Here is a 27,234-nt window from a genome sequence, read left to right on the forward strand (position 1 = left end):
TATGATAGAAAGAACAAATTTTATTGAAAAAAAAAACGCAAGGAGACACAATTCAAGTATTGTCTCCAAAGGAACCAAAACCAAACAAAAGTTTGTCCACAAATTAACCGATTATCTTCTGGTAACCGGAGATATTGACCAAACTTAGTGGTTATATAACTACATGAAGCTATATAAAAATATATACGCCGTGGTTTCTACTTCACCGTCGGGTAAAGATGCTCCGGCAATCTCAACTCACCTACCATAACCAACGGTTTAGCCAAAAACATATCATGACTAGACTCCATTAACTCAACACGTGTTTCATTCTCCGGTAGCTTCCAAGTGAAACCTTGAAGAAGTCTTGCGAGCATCATCGTAGTCAACGCTGTACCTAAAGCCGGAGCAGCACAACCTCTTTTCCCGGTGCTAAACGAGATAAAACGGAGATCGTTCTCCGTCAAAGTAACTTCTGAGCATTCATTGAGATGTCTCTCCGGTTTAAAGCTAAGTGGGTCGGTCCAAACTTTTGGGTTACGGCCCAGCCCATATCGACTGAGAAGTACTTGACTTCCCTTAGGGATGTGATATCCGGCGACGGTTGTGTCGGAAAGTGCCACGTGTGGGAGGTTAAAGGCGGCGACAGGATGGAGACGGAAAGCTTCACGGAGAATAGCTTTGACGTTGTTTAGTTTTGGGATGTCGGATTCTTGGACAATTCTTTCTTTTCCGACCACTCTGTCTATTTCTTCCATTGCCTTTCGGAGTATCTCAGGTTTGTTTACCATCTCCGCCATGGCCCATTCTACGGCGTTTGATGGATTGTCTGGCGCCGCCATTACAAGTTCCTAATGATCATAAATAAACAAGTTTTTTTAGTTAATGGGGTTCTTTATCATGTAAATAAACACAATATTGCATGAAAAATACTAGTAGCACTTATTCGTTCTTTGAAAAAAAAAATACACTAAATAAATATATTGCAACTAAGAATCAATTTGCATAAAGTTTGTTTTTGTGGGGTTTGGCCAAAATAATGTTATTTTCTATAACTTTTTAGTTATTAAAAGTCTAACAAAAATGGATAGAATCAAAAATATTTATGTAACGAGCAATGTAAAATTTGATATATATATATATAATTAAAAAAGAAACATAAAATGGTTTTTATCAAAAAAAAAAACATAAAATGGTATTTTAAGAAGTATTTTCTGATTGCAACTTTGTGTTATATATAAAAAAAAATATGTAACGTGATTATTACCTTAATAGTGGGTTTGATTTCATCAGCGGTAAGCAATGGGTTGCCTTCTTCATCTTTGATCGAAATGAAAATATCTAGAAAATCCTCGATTTGAGTTCTCTTTCCTTCTTTCCACATTTTGATCCTTCCATCAATGATAGGATCGTGATACTTGTCCATAATAGCACTTGAATCTCTCATAATCTTCTCGTGGCCGTTAAGATCAAGTCCCGTGAGCATAGGTAGATAATCAGATATACAAAAAGCAAACGTAAACCCTAATGCTTCAAACATAGCATCCATATGATCGGAATCCTCGGCGGTTGGTCCACCGTCCGCTGCAGTGTTTTCAGAGAACGTTCTTGTCCCGAACATAAGTTTTTTGATAGCATTTCCGCAGTAATGCCTTGTCACAAACCGGAAATCGACTGAGCCCGAGTTCTTAACCATGTTGTATACCCATGCGGTTAAATGGTCGTTTTCTTCCGCCCTCTTCTGATGAAGCCATCTGTGTCTCGCCGGACAAACGAGTTCCGTCATCACGACTTTCCTCATTTTCTTGAATTGTTCCCCGAACGGAGTGATCACGCAAGTTTTGTATCCGTTAGAGAGGACGTTTTGCGCGTAAGTCATAGGTCTTGAGGCGAAGAGAGCGTCTTGTTGCTTGAGTACCTCACGTGCTATCTTAGGGCATGTGACGGTGATTACGTTAGTGTTTCCTAACCTCACGCATGCTATCTCAGTGTTTAGCTGCTTCATGATGCTGTGGAGCCACCGGAAAACTGGACGGCTCTTTAGCATTGCTGGAATCATTCCGATGATGGGCCATCCGATAGGTCCAGGTGGGAGATACAATTTCTTTTTATTAGGATTAGTGATCATTTTCTTGAGAAGCATCACTAAGGTTATAGCCACAAAGGCTTGAAGAGTCGTGAGGAGATACATGTTGCTGAACGACCATGTTTGCCTAGTAGTGGAAGTAAGATCCGAAGAGTTTGAGGTAAGAGTGTTCATGTTTCTGGGCAGAGGATAAAGAGAGAGAAAAGAAGAAGAATAAAAGCTTGTTGTGTTTCTTGTTCTCTCTGCATGGATTAGGGCCGCACCTTCCTATTTATATGATTTTGGTTTCTATGAATGACCATTATACCCTGTATGTGTTGGAAAATAGGAAGGGGTGAGGAAAATGGTGGGCGGTGTAAGTCGGGTCCATCTTGAGTACTACCACCATTTTTTGAAAATTATTACGATTCTAACAGTTCCAAATGTCTATATTTTATCAGAAAATGTTTGTTTAATTATAAAGTTTTGGATGGGAATTTAAATACTCTAACTGTTTTTATTGGTGACCTGCCAAACTTCCTCGTGTTATATGTGCAACTAAAAACCAGTCGAACAACAAGGTGAGTCTTAAAGTTATATATTATTCCTCTGTGATATTATTTGAGGAGCTGGAGTTATATATGTAACTCCTAAACAGAAACAAACTGTGACATAAGTTATCGAACTTATAATAATAGTTAGATCCTAGAAGCTTATGGTTCATTCGTTTATTAATGAACACACATACGCGAATTTGAAAATTGAATGGTGATAACCTGATATAGTTATGATGACACTAATACAAATCGATAAGCTAAATAATCTGGTCCATATATTTATATTGACTAATCGTGTTAATTCACAAATAAAAACCGACCAAGGTTGTTTTACATATATTTTTTTTCTTTGAGAAACAGTGTTACATATATTTTTCTAAGCTGAACCCAACTTTTTAGTTTTTCCCCCTCTTCAATAAAACTGATGTGTGCCATTAGTTTTGTAGCGTGTACAGTGATGTAAGTAGCCTATTGGTTTACCAAATATATAAAAAGCCATTCAATATTGTTTTGGGAAGAGTTCACCACTTCACCTGCCAAAAACCCTCGTGAAAGTTGGAATCAATGTGGGAAGATTCAAATGGTTGCTTTACTAACTTAGTCAATATTCTTTCGTTATTTTTGGTCCCCGCTAGTAGTTTCCATGTTGCGACACCATTTAAGGTCCACTACTGTGATGTGACCTAAAAATCTCAAGGTGGTAGTACCGTAGTAGTAACTAAGATCAGTCAGACCATAGTTAACTCCGGTCTCTGGAGTTCTTAGCTTCCGGTAAGATGAGGTTCTTAACTTTTTTTAAAATTTTAACTAAAAAAAACTAAGAACCGTTTTTAAATAAGAGATATAAGAATTGTTTTTAGCTGAAAAATGTAATAAAAAGTGTCAAATCATGAGTTAAAAACCCCGACTAAGAGACCGGAGTTAATCATGTCCGAGAGTTAGATAAATACTATTTTAAACTCATGATTATAATCAGTGAGTCCGTAACCTAATTACTGACATGGTTGTATAGATTGATAGATATTCAGCTGAAATACCCAATATAAAATATAATTATAATCAGTGAAGTTTTACCAAGACCAGTTCATTATTCTTGTAGTTTGTGTTCAATAAATTGAACCCATTTATCTATTTCTAACAGGTCTGAGTAGTCAATTTCGACACATATATATCAAATTGTGGATAAGATTCTACGTCTAATATTCTCAAACATGACCACCTGTCTAATATTCTCAATTTTAGGATTTGATAGAATTATTTTCACAAATCTTTATATTAAACTAGATATGGACCCATGTTTCGCACGGGTTTTATTTGATGTTTGAACTTTACGAAAAACATAAAAAGAATAAAAATATTTTTCGCATTAGTTCTTGAATTTTTCAGTATATATTGGTGTAAGACTTATTTTAGTATAATAATCAATTTTCCTACATAAATTTTGATTAGTTTTCTACTTGAATATTCATGGTGTTTTAAAATAGTATATTATTTTTTCTGTAAAATTCACTTTAAATTATTTTTAATATTGTAGTTAATTGAAACATATAGAATTGGTGTAAACTATCTATATTATTTATATTGTGTAAGAAAATTCAAAAAAAAAATCAAAATTGATATTTTACGACACTAATAAATATGTATGATAGATATTCAGCTAAATATAAAATATATTGCTTGGTAAACATCAAATTTGTTTCATGCTACTCTACCTTAGCATCAATAGTGTACACTATAACATCTTTCTATATATCATATATTATTGAAAGCGCGAGGGATAACTGGTTATCTGCAAGCGCAAGGGATAACTGGTGTGATATATGTTGTGCACGATGCGGCGCTGATGAGGAATCAATATTAACCATGTATTTTTTGAATATCCTCCAGCACTACAGGTTTGGGCGCTATCCAAGATACCATCAAATCCCGCTATCTTTCCAACATGATCTCTTTTTACAAATATGGATCATCTTTTCTGGAGAGTTTCTCCGCAGCTAGATGATCATCAGTTTGCATGGATTCTATGGTAAATCTGGAAATGAAGGAATAATAAAAAATTTAGTAATCTTGATATGGATCGTAGGGATACGATTAAACTGGCAGAAACAGAGTCCACACTATGGGCTGAAGCGCAGATAGTGAAGGAACATAGATCAGGGCCACATGCAGAGGGTTCAGCATTACCGTTAATCCAAGGAAGATGGTGCTTCACTGATGGTTCCTGGAAAGAGGATAGTGGTTTTTCCGGCCAGGGGTGGTTTAGTACTTAAGAAGGTTTTGAGGGGTTGATGGGGGCAAAGAATGTTCGGGCTAGTCTATCTCCTCTACATGTGGAGATGGAAGCATTACTTTGCGCAATGGAATGTATGAGGAACTTACGTCAATTTCATGTTACATTTGCAACGGATAGTTCTCAATTAGTGAAGATGGTTTCGGAATTAGAAGAATGTCCAGCTTTTGTAAGTTATTTAGGTGATGTTAAAGTCCTGAAAGAAAGTTTTTCCCGATCAGAGATTGTCCATGTGCCAAGAACGCAAAATACAAAGACGGATAGCCTAGCACGTAGTGTCAGGAAGCAACCGTCTTTCGTCGTTCACATGGATCGAAATCTCCCAGTTTGGTTCACAGAGTCTGTATGAATCTGTTTATGCTGATGACAAAAAAAAATCATATATTATTGAAAATTTTTTGATATATAATATTTTGTAGAACACTATTGATATGTTTTGTGTCTACTTGAAGAATATTGAGTCATGCAGTTATAGTGACTCTTTGATAGTGAAGCATACAATTGTCCATGAGAGACCATCTTGCATCTATTAGTGTGAGACTTATTTTGGGAATAAGAATATGTTGATTATTGATCTTAGTTAGGATTTATGCTTCTGTAACCATGTTGTCTAGGCTGGTTATTAGTATTACATTGCAAAATTCTTTCATTGATTTAAATGCTTTAATAACATGACTGGAATATCTATTTTGAGATCAAGTTCGTGATTTGGAATCCCTGAAAAATTTAACGTATTTAAATATATGGGATACAGAATATGCTGATTTCTTATTTCTTCTTTGTCGTTACCAATACTATCAGAACACAAATATTCTTTTTGCTCACCGTCTAAGCAAATTAACATATTATTCACTTTACCAACCTTTTCATTCCTTATTCTTTGGAGTAAACATTACTTTTTTTTTTTTTTAACGCTGGATTTCATATTCAAAAGTAAGAGTCAAAGACCCAAGCCGAGGCAAGCCTCAAGGAAAGTACAGAGGTTAAACAACCTCAACAACCAGACTAACAAAGGAAAAGACAGTAAAATGTAAACAAAGAAGCCACCAGTAGGTGGTGCAGCAGGACATAACTCCCAAGATAGAGAGTGAAGACTATAGTTTAAGAAAGAGGGTTGGCCGCTTCTTGCTCTAAAAGATTACGTAACCAAGAAGGGCCTCCTGAAGCCACATAAGATTGGTAGTGTAGATCCGTAGTAACACTTAAAGCAATCATGGATGCTACTTTGTTACTTACCGGGATCACATGCTCCACCCTCCATTCCCCAAAACCATCAAGAGCGTGGAGGATATTCAGTACCAAAGGCCACGTCGGAGAGTCATAAGATGGATAAAGAAAGGCATCTCTGAGTGAAACTGATGAAGACTCAAAGATAATTTTATTCATACGTAAGCTTCGCATTGCTTCAATAGACCATAGGAGAGAGCAAAGATCTGCTTCCAGTGGGTTGGAAACATTGGAGAAGGATCTTCTACTATGGAGGAGAGCTTTACCATCCGAGTTACGAGCGATCCAAGCACCTCCACTATTAACAGAGCCACTCTGCCATGAGGCCCCAACGTTGCATTTAGTCCAATCAACAGGAGGCCTAGACCAAACCGTGATTTCTGGAGCATGCACAATCTCTGATCGAGGGGGAGCCTGAAGCTCACTCCAAATTTGCGCTTCCGTGATAGCTTTATCCAAGATAATAGCAGGGTCAACTCTTTTGAACTCGAAGCAAAAGGCATTTCTAGCTTTCCATATATGCCATAAGAGCCAAGGAAACACAAGTCTTGACTCTGGAGTCAGTGAATTCACCTTGCTACATTTCACCAAATGATAGATATTTAGAAAGACCGAGTTAGACCAAGACCCTGATGGAGGCATAGGCACCGCCGAGAGCGACCAAACATCCTGAGCAAACCGACATTGAAAAAGCACATGGTTGATATCTTCACGACCATTACCACATGACGAGCATGTCGCATCGATGTTGATACCTCTTGAGCGCAGTCTATCTTTAACCGCCAAAGCACCTGATAGTATACGCCAAAGAAAATGACGCAATTTCGGCGTAGTTTTGGCTTTCCAAATAGATCTCCAAAGGTGTTGTTCAACTGGAGGAGTAGGGACCAAAGGAGGAGACCGCAGAGTAAACATTACTTTTTAGATGAGATAATTCTTGTCTATATATACGTTGTAATGCATTCAATAGGAGCTGCATTGTTTTGCAAGAAAAATTTGTTGTCTATCTCAGAAAGTAAATTATGGCTCCGAATGGTAACAGCGGGTTGGGCGGTGCGGGACAAGCGGATTGATTAGTGCGGTGCGGTTTAAGAGCGGTTTGTGTTAGAAAAACGCATATTGTGGGACAAGTGCGGTTCATCTAATAGAAGCGGTTTAAGAAATATGTGAATGGTGACCAAAATAATAAAAAGTGCGGGACAAATGTTTGAATGGTGTTTAACTGCGGTTTGTATAAGAGAAATTTAATAAAATTAATTAAATTTATTATTTAAAATAGAAAACGTAAAAGTTTATATCAAAATGCTTGAATGGTGTTTATAAACTAAATAGTACTGAATATATAAAATAAAATTCTATTTGACAATAAAGTATTTTACATTTTTTATAAAGTACAAATAAATTACAATAAAAAAATAAGTTTATTTTATTGATTTTCCCATAGCATATTTGCAATATTATCTCTTATTTGCGTCATATGTCCTCCATCTGTCATTTCAATTGTTTCTACATCATCTAAATCGGTATGAAAATCAGTCTCTGCTTGTGTATTGAATCCTCCTGTTTCTGCCATAACTTCAGCAAAATCTGCATCTGAAAAGTTTGAAATCTTTATAAAATTATGCAATCCCATTGTAGCCATGACCACTCTCTGCTGTATGTTGATACTATATCTTGGAAAATCACAAAGAATCCTCCATTTTTTCTTCCAAACTCCAAAAGTTCTCTCGATAACTGAACGTAGAGACGCATGATATCGATTAAATAATTCTTCTTTATTCCGTGGAGCAGGACCATAGTTGAACTGTGACATATGATATCTGACAACGTTGTTTCGGGATGACTTATATGGAGCCAAAAATCCTTGCCTATTTGGATAACCCGAGTCAACGACATAATACTTTTCCATTGGAGGCAAAGGAAATTCAGGATCGCTTTCTTGTGCTATTGTGAGAACGGCTGTATCATGACAAGATCCCGGTGCTCCATTCCATATATATGTGAATAGCATATTCAGATCACAAATTGCCATAATATTCAACGATGCATTATCGTGTCGATTCCAGTACATTCCTTGTAATTCTGGTGGTACTTTTACGCAAACATGAGTCCCATCCATAGCTCCAACAAATCCACTAAAAAATGGATAATATTTTGGATGTACTTGAAGTCTTTCAGGAATTCGGTATAGTTCTTGTCTTGTTGGAGTTCTGATATAATCGCATGCAAGTAATTCCGTCGCTTTAAGAACTTCTTTAAATTTTCTTTTCACAGTCTCTTGATTTCGTCCAAATCTCAACCCAACATCTCTTTGAACTTCATTGTGCCCGCATATACGCAAAAATATAGCCACACTTTCTTCAATGCTTACATTTGAAGTTGGTTTCAGACCATAATTCGTTTGTAGCATGTTACATAGTGTTCGGAAACATGGTAGCGACATTCGTAGGAGTTGAAGACAAGCAGCATCATCTTCTTGAAGTCGAGACCACATATTTCTCCACCCTAAACCTCCGTCTGTCCGGGCAGGTGCTCTATGAAAATATCGATCATAATAACTCAAAGTTGGTTGAATTATTAACTCCTCAAATTGCTCATTTTCTAAATTCCACAACTCAATTCTCTCTTCGTAAGATAGTGTCTGGATGTTTTGTGAACGCAACTGACAGATTCGAAATGCCTGCAAATTAATAAACATAAAATTTATTTTATTAGATATATAAAAATAGTAATAATGCATTAACACACCAAAATAATATATAAATATTTTAGAAAATTAGAATATCACAATCCATTAACACAAGAAAGTAATATAAAAGTATTTTAAAACATATGAAAACCTATAACACACAATAAAAATAATAACATTATATCATAATATATAAACATGACAATCAGATCGCTACTCTTCGTCTCCTGAACCACTTTGATTCTCTTCATTAGGTTCTTCTGTAGTTCTCCAAATATTGAATAGACCTCCACGTCTCGGTCTTTGTGATGTGTTTCCTGGTTCAAAATAATTAGTGAAACCGATACTAGTTGATGGTGATTGGTGGACCTTTGGTGAAGAATCTATACTTGCACCTTCCGAATAATTTCGTTGTGTATTCAGTGGACTTCCACCTTGATTTCCAACTGTAAATCCGTAGTGAACATTTGTTGGTGTTGTTCCAGAAGAGCCGGCTTGCTGAACATTTGATGGTTGCTGACCATGATAAAAATTCTGTGGAATGTTCCATTGTTGAGGATATGGTGGCGTACTCCATTGTTGAGCATTTGGAGGTGTGTTCCAACTTGGACCATTTGGAGGTACACCCCATGGTTGAGCGTTTGGTGATGTCCCCCAATATTGAACATTTGGTGGTGTTCCCCAGTGTCGCATATTTGGTGGTGTTCCCCAGTGTTGCACATTTGGAGGTGTACCCCATTGTTGTGTAGTCGGTGGTGCACCCAAGTTTTGAAAATTGTTTCCTCTTGAACAATTACCCACTGAAGATGGACTACCAGATGATAAACCTCCAGAATGTGGACTCCCAAATAACTGTCCAGAGCCCAATTGTTTTGGCACATCTTCATTATTTCGTGATACACCAGTCATAGCTTCTAGTAGTTGCAATTTATCTTCGTCATTGCTTCGAGCTATATCAATGAAATACTTTCGCCAAAAAACCAGTTCTTTAAGTGCGTTAATGCAAGCCCAGTAAAATTTAGTGAATTTGGGAAGTTCCAAAGCAAGAAATATTTGTTCTGCTTTTTTGAATTCATCGTAATCATCCTTATCAAAAGCACCTGGGCATAGCTGTTGTAGACTTTGTCGTTGAAATTCTTTATATCCATTAATGGTGTCTTGTATTGTAGTCTCGAATGATTGTCTTCTTCGATGACCTCTTGAAGTACTTCCAACATTAGTTCCTGAGTTTCTAGCAGACGTTTGAGAAGTGCTTCCACGTCCTCCAGTTCTTTCTGAACGACCTCCACGTCTTGTACGTTCTTCACCTCTTCGAGAAGGAAGCCGAGTTGACTCTTGAGTATATTCGTGCGAAGGAAGTGTATCGGCATTGAGGTTAACACGATATATTTCTTCATTTTCTTGGGTTTGAGGAACATTATGTTGAGGTATGTCATCACCATCATTGTCTGAAAAATCAAACAAGTCATCTTCCTCTATTCCTTCAGTCAATATTTGTTGTCTTCGTTGGCGTGACGACTGTTGAGGTTGCGAATAAACATCGTGTAGCACAAAACATCGAACCATCACATCCCAAAACGGTGGTGGTTGTCTTTTAAAAGATCTTGTTATTTTGCATCCCTAATAAAATTTGAACATATATAATAATCATAAATGTGTTGGTTATATTTGTTATATTATTTAGTTAATACAACCATAAATATTATTACCGATTCACGGGCCTCCCACCATTCATCTGATGCATAAATCATCGACGTTTCCGGATTAACCGTTATTCCAGTAGAAGTCATGAGAAACTTCCACTTCTTATATGCTTTTTTGAAATCATCAAGTTTGTTTTTGAAAAATGCATAATTTATATTCAAATTAAATGCACGGTTGAAATTGTCGACCATGTGCTCTCTACCAAGAACCGTAGGATCTTTAAGAGTATAATCGTTCATAGAAATTGCTTGATCATACAACTCAATCAATGTTTTTTCTTGTTCATAGGTCCACTTAAATCTCGACGCGTTCTACAAAGTAAAAAAAAGAAATTTATAATTTTGACTGATACTATATAATTAAAAAATATACAATAAATATAAAATTAGATTTCTTACTCGTGAAGAAGTTTCGTTATGAACATTTGAATTTCTTTGTCCCACAGGATTTGTGTTTCCATGACGTCTTCCTGACATATCTAGATTTCAAAGATGATTCAAATATTATTAATATAATAGAGTTTCATAATTAATCATATTTTTAATAAAAAAAGAATAAAAGAAAATATAATGTATATATATAATTAAAATATTCAAAACATATATTTATTAAGTTTGCAACACAAATTTTTTTTCTTTCTTAAATCACAAACAGAACAAAATTTTTATTTAAAACATATTTCAAATACATACTAATATTCAATTTTATTACATGCAGCTTATGATTAACTCTTTAACTTATTTTGGTTGATGTAAAATTAATTACATTAATATATAACAAATAATTTATATACAGAAATAAACTTTCAGTTAACTAACTTACGTATCATTATTAGTTTACGTACTTTTATTATTTCAGGTAACCAACTAATTTATGGAAAAAAAGTTTACATACATTCACAAAATTTTTGGTTAACTAAATAGTAAAATATATATTTATTCATTCAAAAGGGATCCTCGAACAGAAAAAAATATTTTTAAACATTATTCAAGCACATAATCATTATTTAATTTTATTTTTGCATCTTATAATTAACAAAATAATATTTTACATGGTTACATTAAAGTTAACTTACTTACGTACTTTAGTTAGTTTAGGTACCTTTAATAGTTTCACTGAATAATTTATATGCTTTTAATAGCTTACATAATACAAATTACAAACTAATATTTTCTAGGTAGAAAAAAACATACCTTGTTCTTGTTTGAAAACAAAAAAACGTTTTTGGACCAGAAATGGAAAGAATGCGATTGTATATGAAGTATGATAATTGAAGTGAAGTGTGTGTAACCTGATAACATACTTCTTCTATTTATAGACTAGATTTTTTTTATTTCCTGTTGTATTTAAAATAAAAATCAAAAAAAAAATGTCACAAACCACATATAAACCACTCCTTTTGTACGCAAAGTGCGGGACTGAGTGGATAGGGTGCGGTTAATATCTGACAACATCACATGCTATGCTATCTTATTTTTTTATTATTTTAATTTCAGAAAACGCAAAACAAGAAAAGTAAAGTGAATGGTGTCACTTTCTCTCCCGTCCCTTTCTGTTTATGGGACCACAGTTATCACTCAAGGCCTATGTGAACATCAGTTTAGATGTGAAAGGACATGCATAAAAGCTCACCCAAATATAAAAGTCTATTATTCATAAATAAATTGACATTGACATAAACTTAACTACAGCAGTATAACCAATATATATTTTGGATAAGAACAAACACATATAAGCATAATAGTCACATTGATTTTTTATACAACAACATAACTGTGTAACATCTATTTAGCTATATGTACAAACGCCAAAGTATAAATGTGGCAATAACTAACGTAAATCAGAACGACAATTATGACTAACAAAAAAATCAACATCAGTTTAAGAAGAAAAAAAATGTGACGATCAGGAAACCTAGTTATTTCGTCAACATGTGACAAAAAAAAAGATCACGCAAAGATATGAAAGAACATGCAGAAAAACTCACCTACTATTTTTCTTCTACTCTTATTATGTTTGCTGGCCAAATATGAGAGAGCTTAATCCAAAATACATATGTGAATAATTGTAGTTCCTTTTGGTTTATGATTTTTAAACAGAAAATTAAATATTTAATTAGAAAAGTCGATTATTCATAAAAATACTGAAATAATTATTCTACAATTTATTTTTGTTTAGGGTTTGAAGAAAGGAAAATTACTATTAAACACTCTTTTACAATTTTCCTATGTTTACAATTTAGAAAAAGACAATTACTATCAAATATTTTTGGGAAAACTGTTTTTTTAGAGCAAAAAATTGGTAACTATGTCCCTTTAGACTAATCTATATTTTGTGTCATATTTTCCTATAACATCCTTTAATATTTTTGAAAATAAATTTAATAAGTAGTTTTACAAACAAAAAAAATTTGGAAAAATAGTAACTTTTGATAAAATACCTATATGAACTTAGTGATATTTTTTCCAGTTATAAAAAAGTTAAAATTATAAATTTCATATTATGTTCTAAATAAAGTAGAAATGACATTCTACGAAGTAGAAAACGAAATCCACTTTTTTCATTGAATCTACAATGTTTAGAATACGTGATCTACGTAAATAGGAGTATTCTAAAAATATTTAGAATACACATTCTGCGCTTAATCTATCGTTCTAAAATCTTTAGAAATCAAAATCTACACATTAATATAAATCTAAAACACGTAGAAATCGACTTCTACAGATTTACTATAAATCTAAAACATGTAGAAATCAAAATCTAAATATTACTATAATTCTAAAAAACTTTAGAAACCGATTTCTACATATTAGTTGTATTCTACGGATAAGAAATCAGTTCCTAAAAATATGGAAACAAAATATTTGGGAATATTCACTTTTATATTTTGAAAAAAAAAATCAATTTTAAAAAAAAAATAAAAAAACGAAAAAGGAACAAAAAAATAAAAAAAAATAAAAAAGGAATAAAAAATTACAATTTTAAGCACATTACTGCCATTTTGAAAAAAAATTAGTCTAATGGAACATAAAGTAGTATATATTAGTATAAAGAGACATAGTTACTATTTTTTTGCTCTAAAAAAACAATTTTCCCAATATTTTTTATAGTTATCATTTCTTTAGGATTTTAGAAAAGGAAAATTAGTATTAGATAAATTATTTTACAAATACTTTGTGTTTAGAATTTTTAAAAAGAAACAAATTTAGTAAAAAAATACTATCAAGCAATTTTTAAACTTACTTTTTAAAAATCATTTTTATTATCTTATCTTATATGACTATTAACCATGAGATATTTAAATATACATCACAATTTTAAAAGAAAAATTACTATGATATTTTACATGCAGGAACTTAAGAAAAACGTGCGCCATCCGTCGAACCTCACCTGTCAAATTTCACAAACTCCACCATAATTTGATTTTTTAAATATAGAACTTCTGGTCACCTTTTAATTTGGGTTGACCTAACTTCTTCTTTTGTTTACTTTTTTTTTTTTTTGGTAAAATTCTTTTGCTTACTTTGTTTCATGATTATTTGGTAATATTATTATTGTCTTTTATGTAAGATATATTATTATCATTGTCGTAAATCTATCCCTCCAAGCAAGATTTACATTCTAATCCCATAACGCTGAAACAAGATAATTCACGTTTCAGCCTTAAAAAAGAAGAAGAAGATAATTCACGTTTCGTACATTAAAACCCAAAGTTATACGCTAGTTCCAAAGAATCTATAGCTGTATGTAATGTAAGTTACTTAGTAAATAAATGTTTGAATTGAGTGATGAAATTGTTCATATCAGTACGTAGAATATACATATCAATGTCTCTTCATATTAATGTTCAAAATATAATAATCTTTTTTAATGTTTATTATCAACAACTAAAAACTAATATTAACAACCATTCAATATGATATTTAGACTTGCTTGATGTTGATTGTTTGAAACATAAGAATATGTGTATATTACATATTTAGAATAATCTTTCATATTTTTATATAATACTTTAAACCATCATTACGTTTAATTATTTTTGTATATACGTGTAATTTTTGATCATATCTTTTTGTAAAACAAATACCCTTAAATGCAACACACACACACACAATCAGTCGATGCCATCATCATTAGTTCAATCTAGTTATTATATGATTTTTAAGGAGTTTATGTGAAGATTTTGATTTTGTCTGATATTTTCGACCATTTATTCTTACATGATTCTATTAGTCCATTTGCTTTTTGGCTAGATGCTAAATAATGTTTTGATGTAACAAACACATTTAAAAAAATTATGGTTTTAAAAGTTTTAGGGTTTCACCTAAAGAATAATAATACACTAGAACCTCTATAAATTAATACTCGATAAATTAATAATATCTGTAAATTAATAAATTTTGCCGGTCCCAACTTGGATCGGTTCAAAATTTGACATAAATCAATAAAATAATAAGATAATATTTTTTTATAGAAAATTCTATGTAAACATATGGTCTCATTAAAATTATAAATTAATAATTTATATGTAAACATATTTTATATAAGTAAGAACTTATTATTATATTATATATTTTATATTCACAATGGAATTATCTTTATATTTTCTTAACACTTAATATTTTTTATGAGATTTAGTAATATTATGTTTAAAACCACATTTAAGTTCTATGAAATATATAATATACACCGAATAATATAATAAAATAATATAAATGTAAAATTTCAAGGAATAACAATTAATGTTTATACACTAAAATCAAATATTTTTCTTATCTAAGAATAAATATATCTTAAAATAAAAAAATTCTAAATAAAGAAACTTTTGTAAATTAATATCTCTATAAATTAATAAAATTCTAAAGTCCCAACATTATTAATTTATAGAGTGTTCTACTGTATATAATTAAACATATGAAGTCTTAAGAACTACTATATATCAATCAACCATTAACTAACTTAAGCTTGTCATGTGTTGATTAGCGGGTTGAGTTCAAATCACATATTTTTAATTGGCAATTTAAGATAAATTAACAACGAAGAGCGTTTTATTAATACACATTATACAACTTAATCGATAACATTAATCAAAATACAGCTCTTAGTTAACTAACTAATTGCTATTAGAAATATAAATAATATTTGTTTTCCCTTCCTCTCGGTCCGAGGTAAACATAGATGCAATTCAAGAACAAATGATAGTATGACGAAGAAAGACGTACGACGTTGTAACAAGTCTCAAGCTTCTAAGGGAACCAGCCATTTAACCATTTATAAAACCTAATTAAATTCGACAAATTGCGGGGGGTTTTTTTTGTCTTTGATTTTTCAGAGTTGACTTATCCCTCAAGGTACCCTTTGTTTTGCAAGTAGGAGATGATATGTTCAGCCATCTGACGTGGTGAACAAGAATCGTCATCTCCGGTGTGTTTCAGAACAACCTGTAAAAAATATACGAAGATACATCAAATACTATTTTAGAAATTTACGTATCAAATTCTTCGACTACATCACTGAGAATAAATATTACGAACCTCGCAGTTCAGTGGCGCCTCGTAAGGATCATCGATTCCAGTAAAGCCTGAATCAAGAAAAAAAATCAGTATTTATCTTTTACTACTACTACTACTACAATCTCAAAACCACATCCATTTTATGCCTAACAGCAAGTATTTAATAATGTTATTATTCCCTCCGTTTGAAATGTAATACCTTTGATTTTGCCGGCACGTGCGAGCTTGTACAACCCCTTTGGATCTCTTGACTCGCACACAGACAGAGGAACATCCATGAAAACCTAACAACAATTTAATCATACGTAATATGATCAATATACTATATATATCGTCTATTTTATGAAATTAAATGAATAAAAAAATAAAAGGATCGGACGATAAGCACCTCCACGAAATCTCCCTCGGGTAACAACGACCGGCATTCATCTCTGTCTCTCCGGTAAGGAGAAATCAAACTTGCTATACAAATGACGCCAACGTCAGCAAACAGCTTTGCCACCTCACCTGAAGTTCAATATCATTCCTTCAACCATGATCAATTAGTTATTGATAATTTTTGGAAACAAAAAAAAAGAAAAATGATTGTACCGATCCTGCGTATGTTTTCGGTACGATCCTCAGCTTTGAAAGTGAGGTCCCGGTTAAGACCATGACGTACATTGTCTCCGTCAAGTGTGTAAGTAAGTTTGCCTCTTTCGAACAGAGCTTTACTTAAGGCACAAGCAACAGTGCTTTTCCCTGAGCCGCTGAGACCAGTGATCCAAATGACGCAACCCTTCTGTTGAAGAAGTTGTTGTCGGTCGCATCTGCAAATGGAACTCTCGTGCCACACGATGTTCTCTGGCTTATTCTTGTCTCCGTTGATTCTCTCTTCTTTCACATTCGTCTCTACCAAAAAAAAACAGAACAACAATTGTGACATTTTCAGACAAAACATCTTAGGTTTAGCAATTTGAGGAGAGTCTTTAAAGTGAAAGAATACCTGAAAGGGCGGGAAAATCGGCGGTGAGGGAAGCTTGAGCAGAGACATTAACGGCGGAGATCGGATGTAAAGAAGCAGACTTCGCGACTAGTTTTGGCTTATCTGCAGCATATGATGACGTTGGGAGCCTGAGGAAACCGTCACTTAGAGGCAGTCGCTGAGAACCGACATCGACACCTGGAAGAGAGCAGATGATGGACGGTCGCGATGCTCTGATTGCTAATCCTTCCATTTGAACTTTTTATTACTGAAACTTGCAGATCCCAGACGGTGTTGGGGTTAACAGTTTCTGTAGTTCTGACAAAATCAATGTACGAAACAAATCTGCTTATATAAATTATATACAAGAAAGATGGATTATTTGAAAAAAATATAAAGAGAGAGAAATAGAGTTAAGAGGAACAGGCAGAGGAAGAAAACTGGTGAGGAGATTAGTGGTACCAACAATAAATTCGTCCACAATAAACACATGGACATATTCCATCATAAGAAAATGAAAAAAAAAATACTCTCTCCGTTTCAATATAGATGATGTTTTAGGTGATTGTTTTTGTTTCATAATAGATGATGTTTTCACATATCTAGATAATTTTAACTTTATTAAAAACTGTGTAGCCAATTGTGTTTTTATTATTTTTGTTTATAATTAAATAAAATAGTTTTAAATTATATTTTAATGATTTTTTGTTTAGAAAAGATAATTTCTTAATATGTGTGCAAAGAACCAAAACTTCATCTATTATGAAACAGAGGGAGTATTCAGTATTAGAACTAATTAATTTACAAATTAGTTTAAAAAAATATTCCCTCTGTTCCTAAAAGAATGATGTTTTATAAAATTTTGATGTTCCAATATATAAGATGTTTTTATTTTTTTAGGTATTTTTTACTTTATTAAAAACTGTGTACTCAATCATATTTTAATAGTCTATTTTGTAATTGGTTGAATACTATTAATTTATAGTTTTAGTGATATTTTCTAGACAAAAAATAGTTTTGTTAATATGTGTGTTTTTACCTAAACATCTTATATTTAGGAACAGAGTTATAATAAATATTTAAAATTTTGTAAAAAAACTAGTGGTTTTGGTATGTGTGTATGGGTCACTGTTGGATACCAAATCTTTTGGGGAAATGATTGATATTTTTTGTTTGTTTTCATCTACCAACCTACCAAAACCCATTAAGAAACCATGTGATTATATAAGCTAAAACTATTTATATATTTTACTTTTTATTTATAATTACAACTCCTCCTACTTTTGGTTTTTATTGGAGTCTTGCTTGTTGTTCCAATATATTTGTTTGACTGTGTATGCGGTACTTGTTTGATTGCTTTAGTAAACACTGAACAGTACAGTCAAAGCAGGCGGTTCCATATCTTCACTATGGGGTTTTCTACATTTGGGCTGATATTTATATTGGGCCTCATCATTCATAAATTAGTATTTGTAGTCCAATAGTAGCAGTAGTACGTACCCATGCTCAGCATTGCTGTTACATCTAAAAAGACTAAAGAAGTGTATGAAAGGCTTTGCTGTGTTGACGTCCCCTGTTTTTGACCCTGCACTGACCATTGTATTTTGAAATTGTAAAGATAAATATAAAGTGGCAAGCCACCAAAGAAGCAAAAACGTTTGAACAATCTGGTTAATTGAACAACTAAACCTCTTTTAAGATAGTCGTTAAAGATTATTCTGATACTGAGCAAATTATTCTCCAACGATTCAAGCCCATGAGAATCAACAACCTAAAACAACAAGTCAAGATTCGATCATTTGGAGATCAAGAAGAATCTCCTCCTAGTCCGGAAATAGAAACCGAAGAAAGCCTTTCCTCTGGGGGCAAGATGGACCAGTTAGGCGAGTGAAGAGCTCTGAGCCACAAGAAATCATCAACATTGGCCCAGCTCTCCGTCTCCTCCTCCAAACCCGCCGCCTTCAAATCCTCCTCGATCCCTCCGTAGCCCAAACAGTAAGGCCCGAACCTGACTCCATTGCTGTCTTCTATAATGGGACGGCTCCTCACTCTCAGATAGAAATCACTCCTCTTGGCGCGATGGACCCTAATCTGATGCGAGGCCGCCACAAGAACGCAATCCTCCACGTCATCAATCAGAATCGAACCGAGCACAGGACCTGTGTAGACGCTGCAGTTCCTCAACCGGTGGATGAAGAGAGCGTTGACTGTTCCAGTCAAATGCACTCGGCACGAATCGAGATCTGACAACGTGAACTCTCCGATCGACGACGAGGATCTGAAGCTTTTCGAAAGAGTCTCTCCTCGTTTGTTCCTGAATCCCGGAGAATCGCGTACGACGACGTTTGTTGGAGGAGAAACGAGATCGCGTTTCTGGATCTTTGTAGCGGCGGCGGCGGAAGAAGACTGTTTGGACTTGAAGGAGAACTTCTTCTTCGGGAGTAGGGCGGCGGAGAGGGCGTCGAGGCTCTGTTTGAGGTCGGAGGCGGATCTGAGAGAGGATCGGACTTCGTACGAGGGGAGGAAGTAGGAGTTGGCTGCGACTAGCTTCTCGAGATCGTCGATCGATGATGAGACCTCCGCGAGATCGGATTTGATCTTGGATGAATCTTCCGAGGAGGAGGCGAGTCGTAGATCGGCGATTCGGGATTCGATTGATCGTTTGGAGTCGGCGAATTGGGAGAGGAACGAGGAGGTCGATTCGAAGGTGGAGGAAGAGGAAGCTGAATCGGATTTACGAGCTTGGTGGCGAGCGGAGAAGCGTTCGAGCATGTCATTGTGCTTCTTCTGCAATGCCTCGTCTACGGTTTCGGATCTCGGGTCCTCCTCTTCCATTTGTTTGTTTGTTTGCGTCTTGTCCTGTGACGACGGCGTTTTCATATATTTATATAAAATAAGCTAGGAACAGAACAAGTATGAAAAATAAGGGTAAAGCCTAACTATTAACTACAGAACGTATGGCTTTGTAAAGCTTCTGGTGGAAATTATACGTTGGTGTCGATACAATCAATACCAACACATCTTCTATTGTTGATAAACAAGGGTTTCATGTGTATTAGGAGTGCTCAAAAGTTCAAGATTGACATATGTGAAAGAAGAAAGATATGATTTGTCTTAACCATAATGAGCTAAATGCTAATATGTGATATGATTTAATAAACTCTTGTTAATACCAGTCTTCTCCCCCGTTATTACGTACCTCAAACATATCTTCACACATAACGTGTTAAGTTTGCACCCTGATGCGTGAAAGAAGAGGAGCAATATCTTGTAATTTCTTAAAAAATATTTCTTATATTGGGATTTTCTTAATATATTGATCATACACATTAAAGACAATGTCAAAAATGCATTTAGTTGTTCAATTGCGTTGTTTTCTCAAAGATTTGTTTTTTTGCTGGTGTGCAGCAACAATCCTGCTTGCCTCTAAAATCTTCACATAACCCGTCACCATAACCTTTCGACAAGCAAAATTGTTTGCAATCAGCAGGACATGGCCCAAAACATGAGAGATCAGCATCGGCCGCGCTTTGTTCTGCTAAATAGTAAAGATTACTTAGTAAACACATTAACGAGTTTAAAAAAAGAGAAAAATGATATGTATAATTTTAGATAAGTACAAGCTAAAAAATATGCTTTCAGACAAAGGTTATGAAAAGAGAGAGAATAATGATAATGTGAATGCTTGACTAACCTGTTATGGCCAATAACATAAATACTGTGATGGTGCTAACAAAAAGTAAGGATTTGATCTTGTTCATTTTTGGTGTTTCTGAAGTATTAGTATAGATAAAAGTGTTTGTGAATATTCTTATGTTTTGGTGTTGTTGGATTCTGTTGAGAGAGCTAATAGGCCTTTATATAGTTAAAATGGTGATGTAAGTTCATAAAAAAATCAAAAGGATACGTTGAACAAACTTATTCTTCTTAATAAATTTGGTAAAAAAATTGATTCTAACGATTTGAATTTGACTATTTTTATAAGGAAATATATCATACAAAAATCAAACACTGTGATAATTATTGAGGGTGGAGGGAGACTAATTTTATTTACCGGTTTATTGGTAAATGAATTCTAATGAATTTTAAATTTTTTGAAATTCCATTGTTATTAGTTTAAGAATTTTTAAAATCCATTCAAAATTTTTGTTATTAAAAAACTTTAGTTATTATTGTTACGGGTTTATTGGTAAATGAATTCTAATGAACTTTGAAAATTTTGAAATTCCATTATTATTGGTGTAAGAATTTTTAAAATCCATTCAAATTCTTTGTTATTCAAAAAGTTTAGTTATTATTGATTTTTTTCTTCTAACTAAATCTTCTGTTATTAAGAGATAAATTTTATTCATTTAACTCATAAGACTCAACTTTCAAATTATCATATCTATCGATGAGATTTTCAAAATTCATGTGATAGAATTTGGTTGCATTGATCTTTACTCTATTAATCAGTTACATTCTGACATCGGCCTTAATAACTACTAGAACTTGACCCGAGAGACCGCGCGAATATTTAATTTGTGTTTGTATTTAATGATATATTTATAAATGTAGTCATATTTGTAAATGTAAATGTAAATGCTATATTTGTACTTAATTTTATATTTTAGCATTTTATTGTAAAATGTATCACCAATATTGGGTATTATATAAACATATAACATTTATATAATTAGATCCATGACTAAGATATATAGCGAAAAAAGTTTTTAAATAAAAAGTACGAAAATAGACAATTGTGAATTAGCAATGACTAAGATATATAGCGAAAAAAGTTTTTAAATAAAAAGTACGAAAATAGACAATTGTGAATTAGCAAACTATTTATAAATGATACATTAGCTATAATATTTGTAAGTAAATAAAATTATTGTTAAACTTCTATCAAATTTGGAACATATACAAATTAAGATTTAAATTTGTAAGAAAATAAAATGAAAATATAAATTTGATGTAACTGATAAGAAATTATAAATAGACTTAAGTTTATGTACATTTAAACCATGACTTTGCGGATGTTTGCTTTTACTTTTGTAAATAAATTATTTTTAATAAGTGATAGTATATATTTTAAAATTTTACCTATGTTAAATAATTATTTAATAACATTTATAAGCATAATAATTTTCTAGTTTTTTTTTTAATTTTATTATGTTTTGTAAACCGTCAATTGTATTACCACCATTTTTAAAATATAATTCGTGCATCTATGCAAATGTTTTATTTTATTTTTTTGTAGATCAAAATTTTACGATAATGTCTAATAAATTCTTTTATATACATGGTAAGTTGGTAAATAATATAATGGTGCATGTGATCTATTTATATCGGTAAGAAGAAGAATTTGTTCAAAAAAAATAAAGAGTAACGTGATTTGTGGGGGAGAATGAGGCAAAATATAACTTATATTGTTAGATAAATATTTTGTGTATATTTTTTATATTCACTGATGTTTATAATGTTAATGTGAAATAGATAAGTTAAAAAAATTATATTGAATTGATTATGAATTTTATTTAGGAAATATTTTATTAATTTGAAAAAGACATGGAAAGCATAGAAGTAGGAGTAATTATTACTTCATTAATTTTAGAAAAGATAAATATTACTTAAAGATAGATTCATTTAATTATTTCAATGGTATTAGATTGTAAATATTGTGCAAATTTAAGGGTTAGTCTTAATTTGTACTTCTGTTTTAATACATTAGATATGTACCTGCTGCGAAGGAATTGTGTATTGTTATATCATGACGAAGTTGTCGCCAGTGTCAAATCTAAGGGTATGAATGGTGACCAGGGAACGGCGAGGAATAATGCATTCCCTAACGTTCCTGAAAAAAATCACCATTCAGAAGGAATAATAATTCCCTCTCATTCCCTTTCATTCTTTTTTTTGTAGAGAATTAAAGAACAAAAGTATTTCTTGTTAAAAGTGATAAGGAACAACCATTTCTTTTCATTCCTGCTATTTTATTCCCGAACATTCCTTTTTAATCCGTTCCTCTTGTTTCTCAAATGGTCACCAGTCAGACCCTAAGTGTCTAGTAAGTTCTATATATTCCTCAAAAGCTCCCCTATTAATTCCTTTCTCTGGAGTTCCATCATCATATTCTATAGTTTGTAATATGATATAATGTATGTATAAGATAGAAAAAATGAAAAATCACAAAAGAAAAAACTTTCTTGATCCTTTTTGTTTGTTTTTTTTTTCTGGCTTCACAAGTGTCTTAAACGGAATATGTTTTTTCTTTTAATTAAATTTATGAAATCAACAAGAACAGCCGCCTCCACCACCTCCTCCTTGTTGCTCACCTTGTGATGAACTTGAAGTGTTCTTTAGGTTCACATCAACCATATTGTCTGATTTTGTCGCCGACGAATATGAATCCATCCCAGGCAGTGCTGCAGCTATCTTCCTGAACAAAGCCTGCAAATCAGACAAAAAAGATAAGACACTTCAAGTCCTATTTAAACAAGGGTTTCATGTGTATTAGGAGTGCTCAAAAGTTCAAGATTGACATATGTGAAAGAAGAAAGATATGATTTGTGTTAACCATAGTGAGCTAAATGCTAATATGTGATATGATTTAATAAACTCTTGTTAATACCAGTCTTCTCCCCCGTTATTACGTACCTCAAACATATGTTCACACATAACGTGTTAAGTTTGCACCCTGATGCGTGAAAAGAAGAGGAGCAATATCTTGTAATTTCTTAAAAAATATTTCTTATATTGGGATTTTCTTAATATATTGACCATACACATTAAAGACGATGTCAAAAATGCATTTAGTTGTGTGTTGTTTTCTCAAAGATTTGCTTCTTTGCTGGTGTGCAGCAACAATCCTGCTTGCCTCTAAAATCTTCACATAACCCGTCACCATAACCTTTCGACAAGCAAAATTGTTTGCAATCAGCAGGACATGGTCCAAAACATGAGAGATCAGCATCGGCTGCGCTTTGTTCTGCTAAATAGTAAAGATTACTTACTAAACACATTAATGAGTTAAAAAAAAAAAGAGAAATGATGTGTATAATTTTAGATAAGTAGAAGCTAAAAAACATGCTTTCAGACAAAGGTTACGAAAAGAGAGAGAATAATGATAATGTGAATGCTTGACTAACCTGTTATGGCCAATAACATAAATACTGTGATGGTGCTAACAAAAAGTAAGGATCTGATCTTGTTCATTTTTAGTGTTTCTGAAGTATTAGTATAGATAAAAGTGTTGTGAATATTCTTATGTTTTGGTGTTGTTGAATTCTGTTGAGAGAGCTAATAGGCCTTTATATAGTTAAAATGGTGATGTAAGTTCATAAAAAAAATCAAAAGGATACGTTGAACGAACTTATTCTTCTTAATAAATTTGGTAAAAAAATTGATTCTAACGATTTGAATTTGACTATTTTTATAAGGAAATATATCATACAAAAATCAAACACTGTGATAATTATTGAGGGGGGGGGGGAGGGGGGGGGGTGGAGGGAGACTAATTTTATTTACGGGTTTATTGGTAAATGAATTCTAATGAACTTTAAAAAATTTAAAATTCCATTGTTATTGGTTTAAAAAAATTTAAAATCCATTCAAATTTTTGGTTATTCAAAAACTTTAGTTATTATTGTTACAGGTTTATTGGTAGATGAATTCTAATGAACTTTGAAATTTTTTAAATTTCATTATTATTGGTTTAAGAATTTTTAAAATCCATTCAAATTCTTTGTTATTCAAAAAGTTTAGTTATTATTAATTTTTTTATTCTAACTAAATCTAGTGTTATTAAGAGACGAATTCTAATGAACTTTGAAAATTTTGAAATTTCATTATTATTGGTTTAAGAATTTTTAAAATCCATTCAAATTCTTTGTTATTCAAAAAGTTTAGTTATTATTGATTTTTTTTATTCTAACTAAATCTAGTGTTATTAAGAGATGAATTTTATTCATTTTTACTCATAAGAGTCAACTTTCAAAATATCTTATATATCGATGAGATTTTCAAAATCCATGTGATAGAATTTGGTTGCATTGATCTTTACTCTATTAATCGGTTACATTCTGAAATCGGCCTTAATAACTATATGTACATGCTGCGAAGGAATTGTGTATTGTTATATCATGACGAAGTTGTCGCAAGTGTCAAATCTGAGTGTCTGGTAAGTTCTATATATTCCTCCAAAGCTCCCATATTAATTCCTTTATGTGGAGTTCCATCATCATATTCTATAGTTTGTAATATAATATAATGTATGTATAAGATAGAAAAAATGAAAAATCACAAAAGAAAAAACTTTCTTGATCCTTTTTGTTTGTTTTTTTTTCTGGCTTCACATGTGTCTTAAACGGAATATGTTTTTGCTTTTAATTAAATTTATGAAATCAACAAGAACAGCCGCCTCCACCACCTCCTCCTTGTTGCTCACCTTGTGATGAACTTGAAGTGTTCTTTAGGTTCACATCAACCATATCGTCTGATTTTGTCGCCGACGAATATGAATCCATCCCAGGCAGTGCTGCAGCTATTTTCCTGAACAAAGCCTGCAAAAAATGCTCATGTTGTGTGAGAGAAATCAGACAAAAAAGATAAGACATTTCAAGTCCTATTTAATAATAACCTTAATGTTGAAATTTTCTTTGGCGCTGGTCTCAATGAACATCACTCCATGCTCTTTACCCTTTTCTTCCCCTTCACTGATCGATACTTGTCTGTTTTTCATTACCCAAAATAAAGAAGAAGCATGTTATGATTTAAAAATAAGTCTTGAGATTTGGTTCTTCTTTCTCTATGTATTTTACCTTTTATCAACAAGATCAGTTTTGTTACCAACAAGGACAATAATAACGTCGCCTGAACCACCTCTTTCTCTGTGTACATCATCGATCCATTTCGGAATATTCAGAAACGTTTGCCTATCTGCAAAGCGTGTAATCAAAACACGCAAGTGGTGAACACATAACACACAATATATAAATAAACACATCACACAACAACATGGTGAACTAAAGAAGTAACCAAAAGCAATGACTCACTGGCTACATCATACACAACAATTGCAACAGAAGAGTCTCTGATGTAACTTGGGATCAGACTCCTGAATCTTTCTTGTCCCGCCGTATCCCTAAAAACCAACAAAAAAAATAGAATCCATGTCTTAAATCTCTAATATCATTTGAAAACACACAAAAAAAAAACAGATATGAGATACTTGTTTGGTCTCTCACCAAAGCTGCAAGCGAACAGTTCGATCTTCGAGGTACATTGTTTTGGACAGAAAATCGATCCCAATGGTAGGCTGCAGTCAGGGAACACAACACAACACACACAATTAAAGCCTTAATAACAAGAGGTTACATCCCAAAAAAATAAAATAAATACAAAGCATAAGCATGGATCGTGATATCATAATAAGGAGATAATCAGATCAGATATTAACAATAAGAAAGAGAGATCACAAGGCCAATACTTTTCATTGAAGATTGACCAATTCAAGACAGAGTTTCCAAGAAATCAAGAAAAACAATATGAAAGGAAACAATCAAAGGAAGGATTGTGTAGAACCTGGTAAGAGGTGTCGAATTTATCATACATGAAACGGGTGATGATGCTTGTTTTGCCCACAGATTGATCTCCTAAGAACACCAACTTGAACTTTGCCAAAGCAGAAACAGACGCCATGTTCACGTTGCTCCCGAATAAAAGAGTGATTGATAAGAGAGATCCGAGTTTTTTCCAAGAAGTTTTCTTTCTTCCTCTTGAACAAGAAGAGAGAGAGAGAGGGCGAGCACGACGACGATGACTCGGTCGCATACAACAAAGCTCAACAAGCTTCTTTCGCCACGCGCCAAATATTATGTAACGTAACCACCTAATAATATTCAACTATCTCCGCGGACTATTTAAAAATATAAGCGCGTGAATAAAACTTTCCTTGATGGGTTATCATCTCTATCTAACACGTTCTAATGTCGTTTAGTGGGGTTTATCATCAAAACCTTTCTTTATCATCTGTAGTTGTTGCATTTTTTTTTTTTTTTTTAGCAAACATTGTTGTTGTTGCATTATAAGATAAAATATTTAGACAAATTGATTTTATGATTTAGAAGACGTTTTCAGTTAAAACATTACACCATTAAGACCATCTCCAATGGCTTACTCTATTTTAGAGTAAAAAATAGTAACTCTATAATAGAGTTTGAGTTTGCTCCAATGGTACTCTATTTTAGAATAGAAAATAGAGTAA

The 27,234-nt window shown here is 32.9% G+C and overlaps 6 protein-coding genes across 9 annotated transcripts; all 6 read right to left on the reverse strand.

Annotated features, from left to right (window-relative positions):
• Nucleotides 1–4: 4 nt before the first annotated feature.
• Nucleotides 5–5,866, reverse strand: LOC103862605 (cytochrome P450 79B1). Its single transcript, XM_009140298.3, has 2 exons — nucleotides 1,247–5,866; nucleotides 5–830 (listed from the first exon to the last, which is right to left on the reverse strand). Exons 1-2 carry the CDS (start codon nucleotides 2,237–2,239, stop codon nucleotides 198–200), a joined length of 1,626 nt encoding a protein of 541 aa, XP_009138546.1. The 5' UTR covers nucleotides 2,240–5,866; the 3' UTR covers nucleotides 5–197.
• A 1,027-nt stretch (nucleotides 5,867–6,893) lies between these two features.
• Nucleotides 6,894–8,917, reverse strand: LOC103873374 (protein ALP1-like). Its single transcript, XM_033287742.1, has one exon. It carries the CDS (start codon nucleotides 8,856–8,858, stop codon nucleotides 7,545–7,547), a length of 1,314 nt encoding a protein of 437 aa, XP_033143633.1. The 5' UTR covers nucleotides 8,859–8,917; the 3' UTR covers nucleotides 6,894–7,544.
• Nucleotides 8,911–12,912, reverse strand: LOC103862606. 2 transcript variants are annotated; one of them, XM_033287739.1, is made up of 4 exons: nucleotides 11,705–12,912; nucleotides 10,910–10,989; nucleotides 10,517–10,822; nucleotides 8,911–10,427 (listed from the first exon to the last, which is right to left on the reverse strand). In XM_033287739.1, the coding sequence occupies exons 2-4, from the start codon at nucleotides 10,985–10,987 to the stop codon at nucleotides 9,021–9,023; spliced, it is 1,791 nt and encodes a 596-aa protein (XP_033143630.1). In that variant the 5' UTR covers nucleotides 10,988–10,989; nucleotides 11,705–12,912; the 3' UTR covers nucleotides 8,911–9,020. The 2 variants fall into 2 exon arrangements, with proteins under 2 accessions (XP_033143630.1, XP_033143631.1); XM_033287740.1 differs by lacking the exon at nucleotides 11,705–12,912 and having other exon boundaries at nucleotides 10,910–11,519.
• A 2,625-nt stretch (nucleotides 12,913–15,537) lies between these two features.
• LOC103862607 (adenylyl-sulfate kinase 2, chloroplastic) lies at nucleotides 15,538–17,439 on the reverse strand. 2 transcript variants are annotated; one of them, XM_018657883.2, is made up of 7 exons: nucleotides 17,067–17,439; nucleotides 17,010–17,033; nucleotides 16,616–16,915; nucleotides 16,413–16,531; nucleotides 16,224–16,308; nucleotides 16,046–16,092; nucleotides 15,538–15,952 (listed from the first exon to the last, which is right to left on the reverse strand). In XM_018657883.2, exons 1-7 carry the CDS (start codon nucleotides 17,239–17,241, stop codon nucleotides 15,851–15,853), a joined length of 852 nt encoding a protein of 283 aa, XP_018513399.1. In that variant the 5' UTR covers nucleotides 17,242–17,439; the 3' UTR covers nucleotides 15,538–15,850. The 2 variants fall into 2 exon arrangements, with proteins under 2 accessions (XP_018513399.1, XP_009138548.1); XM_009140300.3 differs by having other exon boundaries at nucleotides 17,010–17,435.
• Nucleotides 17,440–18,633: 1,194 nt separating this feature from the next.
• LOC103862608 (tubulin-folding cofactor C) lies at nucleotides 18,634–20,076 on the reverse strand. Its single transcript, XM_009140301.3, has one exon. It carries the CDS (start codon nucleotides 19,866–19,868, stop codon nucleotides 18,795–18,797), a length of 1,074 nt encoding a protein of 357 aa, XP_009138549.1. The 5' UTR covers nucleotides 19,869–20,076; the 3' UTR covers nucleotides 18,634–18,794.
• A 183-nt stretch (nucleotides 20,077–20,259) lies between these two features.
• Nucleotides 20,260–27,165, reverse strand: LOC103862610 (ras-related protein RABH1c). 2 transcript variants are annotated; one of them, XR_004456312.1, is made up of 7 exons: nucleotides 26,553–27,165; nucleotides 26,216–26,286; nucleotides 26,024–26,112; nucleotides 25,790–25,907; nucleotides 25,609–25,699; nucleotides 20,683–23,420; nucleotides 20,260–20,523 (listed from the first exon to the last, which is right to left on the reverse strand). XR_004456312.1 is itself a non-coding variant. In XM_009140302.3 (6 exons), exons 1-6 carry the CDS (start codon nucleotides 26,799–26,801, stop codon nucleotides 25,373–25,375), a joined length of 777 nt encoding a protein of 258 aa, XP_009138550.2. In that variant the 5' UTR covers nucleotides 26,802–27,165; the 3' UTR covers nucleotides 25,262–25,372. The 2 variants fall into 2 exon arrangements, 1 of the variants encoding a protein (XP_009138550.2); XM_009140302.3 differs by lacking the exons at nucleotides 20,260–20,523; nucleotides 20,683–23,420 and adding an exon at nucleotides 25,262–25,531.
• Between the last annotated feature and the right edge of the window lie 69 nt (nucleotides 27,166–27,234).

This window comes from Brassica rapa, chromosome A03, assembly GCF_000309985.2.
Source record: "Brassica rapa cultivar Chiifu-401-42 chromosome A03, CAAS_Brap_v3.01, whole genome shotgun sequence".
NCBI lineage: Eukaryota > Viridiplantae > Streptophyta > Magnoliopsida > Brassicales > Brassicaceae > Brassica > Brassica rapa.

Bases quoted from the DNA above. Each gene is read 5' to 3' on its own strand.
- LOC103862605 (XM_009140298.3), bottom strand. From the start codon at position 2,239: ATGAACACTCTTACCTCAAACTCTTCGGATCTTACTTCCACTACTAGG. The intron at 831-1,246 runs GTAATAATCACG...TATGATCATTAG, and splicing joins AAATCAAACCCACTATTAAG to GAACTTGTAATGGCGGCGCC.
- LOC103873374 (XM_033287742.1), bottom strand. From the start codon at position 8,858: ATGCATTATTACTATTTTTATATATCTAATAAAATAAATTTTATGTTT.
- LOC103862606 (XM_033287739.1), bottom strand. From the start codon at position 10,987: ATGTCAGGAAGACGTCATGGAAACACAAATCCTGTGGGACAAAGAAAT. The intron at 10,823-10,909 runs GTAAGAAATCTA...TTTACTTTGTAG, and splicing joins ATAACGAAACTTCTTCACGA to AACGCGTCGAGATTTAAGTG. The intron at 10,428-10,516 runs GTAATAATATTT...AAATTTTATTAG, and splicing joins GGTGGGAGGCCCGTGAATCG to GGATGCAAAATAACAAGATC.
- LOC103862607 (XM_009140300.3), bottom strand. From the start codon at position 17,241: ATGGAAGGATTAGCAATCAGAGCATCGCGACCGTCCATCATCTGCTCT. The intron at 16,309-16,412 runs GTGCTTATCGTC...AATTGTTGTTAG, and splicing joins CCGAGGGAGATTTCGTGGAG to GTTTTCATGGATGTTCCTCT. The intron at 15,953-16,045 runs GTTCGTAATATT...TATTTTTTACAG, and splicing joins AGGCGCCACTGAACTGCGAG to GTTGTTCTGAAACACACCGG.
- LOC103862608 (XM_009140301.3), bottom strand. From the start codon at position 19,868: ATGAAAACGCCGTCGTCACAGGACAAGACGCAAACAAACAAACAAATG.
- LOC103862610 (XM_009140302.3), bottom strand. From the start codon at position 26,801: ATGCGACCGAGTCATCGTCGTCGTGCTCGCCCTCTCTCTCTCTCTTCT. The intron at 26,287-26,552 runs GTTCTACACAAT...CCCTGACTGCAG, and splicing joins AATTCGACACCTCTTACCAG to CCTACCATTGGGATCGATTT. The intron at 25,700-25,789 runs GTAAAATACATA...AATGAAAAACAG, and splicing joins ACTGATCTTGTTGATAAAAG to ACAAGTATCGATCAGTGAAG.